General features: G+C 66.1%; 1 protein-coding gene across 1 annotated transcript in view; it reads right to left on the bottom strand.

Moving 5' to 3' along the window:
* Positions 1-556: 556 nt before the first annotated feature.
* CILP2 (cartilage intermediate layer protein 2) overlaps positions 557-3893 on the bottom strand; it is a 26641-nt gene continuing 23304 nt past the window's right edge. The window contains exon 10 of the mRNA XM_025196551.1: positions 557-3860. Coding sequence (XP_025052336.1) covers positions 2889-3860 — 972 coding nt within the window. The 3' untranslated portion in view covers positions 557-2888. The remainder of the gene's footprint in view (positions 3861-3893) is intronic.

Genomic DNA, 3893 nt, shown 5'->3' with positions numbered 1-3893 from the left:
CATTGCACAAAGGAGGTGGCCGGATCGGTGTGAGGGCGGACGAGACTGGGGAGGGACCAGGGCTGGACACAGGGGAGCCCGAGCCCCACTGGAGCCAGCCCCCGGCAGCGCTGGTGCCCTCCCACCTTGCAGCCAGGCCTGCCGCCTTCCAGCCACCGCAGCTCTTAGGAGCCAGGCCGGGTCTCGGGGCCCGTGGCTGATGGACCGTGGCTTAGCTCGGACCTGGGGCCCCTGCCCTGAGCTGGCTGTGATCCCAGCTTGCCTCTGCCCAGGGAAACCAGACCCCAGCTTGACTCAGCTCCACCCGGATGGCGTTCCCGGGGGCACGTCCCAGCCGCACGCCGGCGTCGCTGCTGCTCCACAAGTCACAGCAGCAAAGGGGATGGCCCAGTGAGGTTAAATGCACCCTGCAGACACCGGGGCTGGCTGTCCCCTGGCGCCGGTCTCAGCTGAGTCTGCCCTGGTCCGTCCCCTCCGTTCACCCAAAGAGATGCCAGCGAGTCGCTGCACAGCGGCAGGGCTCTGGGGATGCTGAATGATCCCTCCTGGCCGGGGGGGGTCTGGAGAAGCGGGGAGCTGGCCTGGAGGATGGAGAGCAGGGCTGATGGCTGGGTGGCGAGATATCAGAAGGGGTGCACAGACCGGCTAGCCATGGACTGGATGGCTGGGCTGGGTGGGTGGGTGGGTGGAGGTGGAGGAGCAGAGTGAAAAGGGGCCCAGTGGCCTGCCTAACAATGGTTTGGGGGGACAGATGCCTTCGTGGGCAGACAGGGAGGCGGATCCACCAGGGCAGGGAGCCCGGCCTGGCTGTGTGCAGGGCCCCCTCCCTGGGGCGAGCGGAGCCCACGACGTGCCCAGCTGCCGTGCAGGGAAACAGCCCCTCCAGACCAGTGAGAACAACCATGTATTTTATAATAAATAACGTACAGACGCGTGCGAGCTGGCGACCCGCTCTGGTGCACGAGACCGTCCTGCACCGGGCACCGGGGCTCGAGGCGCCCGCCCCTGCCCTGTGAGATGCCCTTGGCTGACTCAGCAGGGTGGGAGATGTCCTGGGCACACACCGGGGCTGGCAGGGCCCCCTGTTTTGGGGGCTGAGTCTGGCAGTGGGTGCATGTTTCCAGTTGGGCCCCAGCTGGGAGGCAGGAGCAGGGGTGGGTGTCCCCGCGTCCGTGGAAGGATCTGTCTGACGTCTTGGCCTGGCTGTTTCGGGGCCGGGACCACGCTGTCCGTCTGTCTTGAGCATGGAAGCAGCGGCTTCAGCAGGGCAGGGGCCAGCGGTGCTTGTGTCCCTTGCCTTGCCAGCCAGCGGATGCCACCTCTTCCACCCCCACCCCCAGCTCCTCCCTCTCTTCCACGGGAAAAGGTCAAGCAAACCCAAACCCCAAAGCTTTGCAGGAAGTGCATCCCCGCCAGTTTACAGGGGCGTTGGTTGTCGCCATGCAGATATATGGACTTTTGGGTAAATCCCCACCAGCTGGATTTTGAAAACAGATGGTCGTTGTGCATTGGTGTCTAGGTGGAAGATGAAGAAAAATCATACGAAAAATCGGATACAAATCCCAACACTGGTCTTTGGAAATCGAACAGCCCTTGATACCCCCCAGCACCGCTGAAGCCCTCGGGGCCAGACGCCTGCATCCGCCACCTGTGCCCGCTCTGGCCTGAGTTGTAGGATGGGATTTCATAGACATGGGGGCTGGAAGGGAGCTCGGGGATCATTGCGTCCAGCCCCCCGCCAGGGGCAGGAAGTCAGTGGATCAAGTGACCCCAGCAAGAAAAACATCCACGTTTTTTGCAAGAGTGGCCAGCAGGACCGTGCTGCCCACGCCGCTCTGCTTCGGGCTGTTGTGCCTAGGGAGGACAGCCTGAGGTTTCTCCTTCTACCCCTCTGCTTGTGGGACGGGGCAGCTGGCGACTGGGACGCCGACGACGCACGCGCCTTCCCTGCCCGGCACTACGAGCGCACCTCACTGACCGACCCCGACAGGGGCACGGGGGGCTGCCGGGAGGAGCTGATGGGGATCCCCCCTGACCGGCCCATTACTGTCACAGCAAGGACATGCGGCACATCCACGTGGCTGCTGTCCTCCAGGCCAGGGCAGTACGACGGGGCAGGTCCGTCCCTCTCGGCTGCCGGGGGCAGGTCTCATCAGGGCGGCGGTGTGTGGGTTTGGGGCCTTCTTCCTTCCAGCCTTAGCTGTTCCTACTGAAAGTTTCCAGCTATTTTCTAACCCCTTGGAGTGAGCGTCTGCATGCATCACGGCCCCTTAGCGCGGGACGTGGGAGCGTAAAGTGTCTGCGGCTCCCTCCCGAGCCCCCCGGCTTTGCGGGGCAGGGTTCGCAGAGAAGTGGGGTGCGCAGAGAAGCAGACACAGAAGCACACCGCGGCGGGGGAGTGCTTCGGGGATGCTGGGAATCCCGGTCCTGCCCCTACGCCCAGGGTCGGCCCCATCCTGCCAAGAGCACCAGGCAAAGATGTCACCGTGGGGCTGGAGGGGACGACGCTGAGCCTCGCTCCCTGGGCTCTGTTCCCAGCATCCCGGGGCCACCTCGGCTCCCACCTTAGGCGGGCGGTTATGGGGATGGTCCCCTGCTGACAGGGCTTCCCCCCAAAAAGCCTCCAGACCGGTCCACAGCGCTGTCCCTCCGACCCCAGCTGCACCCCAAGGAAGGCGGGCGGGTAAAAGCAAGCTGTGACCTGGCTGAGGATGGCGAAGGAGGAGAAACGGAGGGTTAGGGGCTGCAGAGGCCGGAGGGACGGTCAGCCTGGAGCAAGGGGCAGCTCACAGCTGAGCCCGGACCTGGCTCATCCTCCACCGGCTGCTGGGGGTCCCCCGTGCCGGGCCGGGGAGGAGGCTGCGGAGCCCCGAGGCGAAGGCCACCGCCTACGGCTGCCCGCTCCTCCCCATCTCCTGGCGGATCTCGGTCAGGTCCTCGGCGGGTGCCTCCAGCAGGCGCTGGAAGAGGCTCTGCCGGCCAGCCGGGCGCTCCTGGCACAGGAAGGTCACGGCCGTGCCCACCTCGGACTTCATCTCCCGGGAGAAGCCGTCGGAGGTGCCGTGGAAGCAGCGGCCGAGGGCGATCTCCTTGGCCAGCCGCGGGTTCTGGTCGGTGACCGTGTAGATGCCGTAGTTGTGGCCCAGCGGGTCGACGGGCGCCAGCATATGGAAAGCCCTGGTGTCGTTGTTGGGGGCCGCGGGCGGGTGCCGGCCCAGGTACTCCCGCAGGAGGCTGTTGGTGGCCGTGCGGTAGCAGCTGCCCTGGGGGACGATGGAGACCAAGGTGCGGTCCATGCCGCTGTGGTCGAAGAGCATCCCGCTGCACTTGAACTCCACGCAGGCAGCCGAGCTGTGCTCCAGCTCGGGGTCCTTGACGCTGCGGGCGTCCCGCAGGCCGTAGAGCTGGCCCTGCGTCCACGGGTGGCTGCCGCCCACGTTCCTCGACCGCACCATGTACTCCTGGGGCCCTTCCACCTTGACCTTGATGTAGCACGCCCGAAACTCCTGGGGGTTGGGCCACCAGGCCAGGTAGTCCCGGGTCCAGGAGGTCAGGTCGCCCTCCTCGAAGGGCACCACGTTGTACTCGTACTTGTCCACCTCCGCCCGGGAGAAGCGGAAGTGGTTGGCGCTGACGGGCGCCTCCTCGCACTCCCGCAAGCTGCGGTAGGGGTAGAGCGGCCCGTTGACCTCGTCCACGTTGTTGGGGTTGGGCTTGGCCAAGTTGACCCTGAAGGCCGTCTTCTTGGCGCGCGGGTCGGTGTGGTCCAGGCGGCGGTAGCCCAGCTTGCTCAAATAGGGCTGGGACACCCCCACCGTGCTGGGGTCCGGGCTGGGCCGGGAGGCCGCGGCTTCCAGCTCCTCGCCATCCCGCGCGACGGGGTGATAGGGCGG

Source organism: Alligator sinensis, unplaced genomic scaffold, assembly GCF_000455745.1.
Source record: "Alligator sinensis unplaced genomic scaffold, ASM45574v1 scaffold1295_1, whole genome shotgun sequence".
In the NCBI taxonomy this organism is placed as follows: domain Eukaryota; kingdom Metazoa; phylum Chordata; order Crocodylia; family Alligatoridae; genus Alligator; species Alligator sinensis.
Note: the sequence above shows the minus strand (reverse complement) of the source record. Positions and strands in the feature narration are given on the sequence as shown.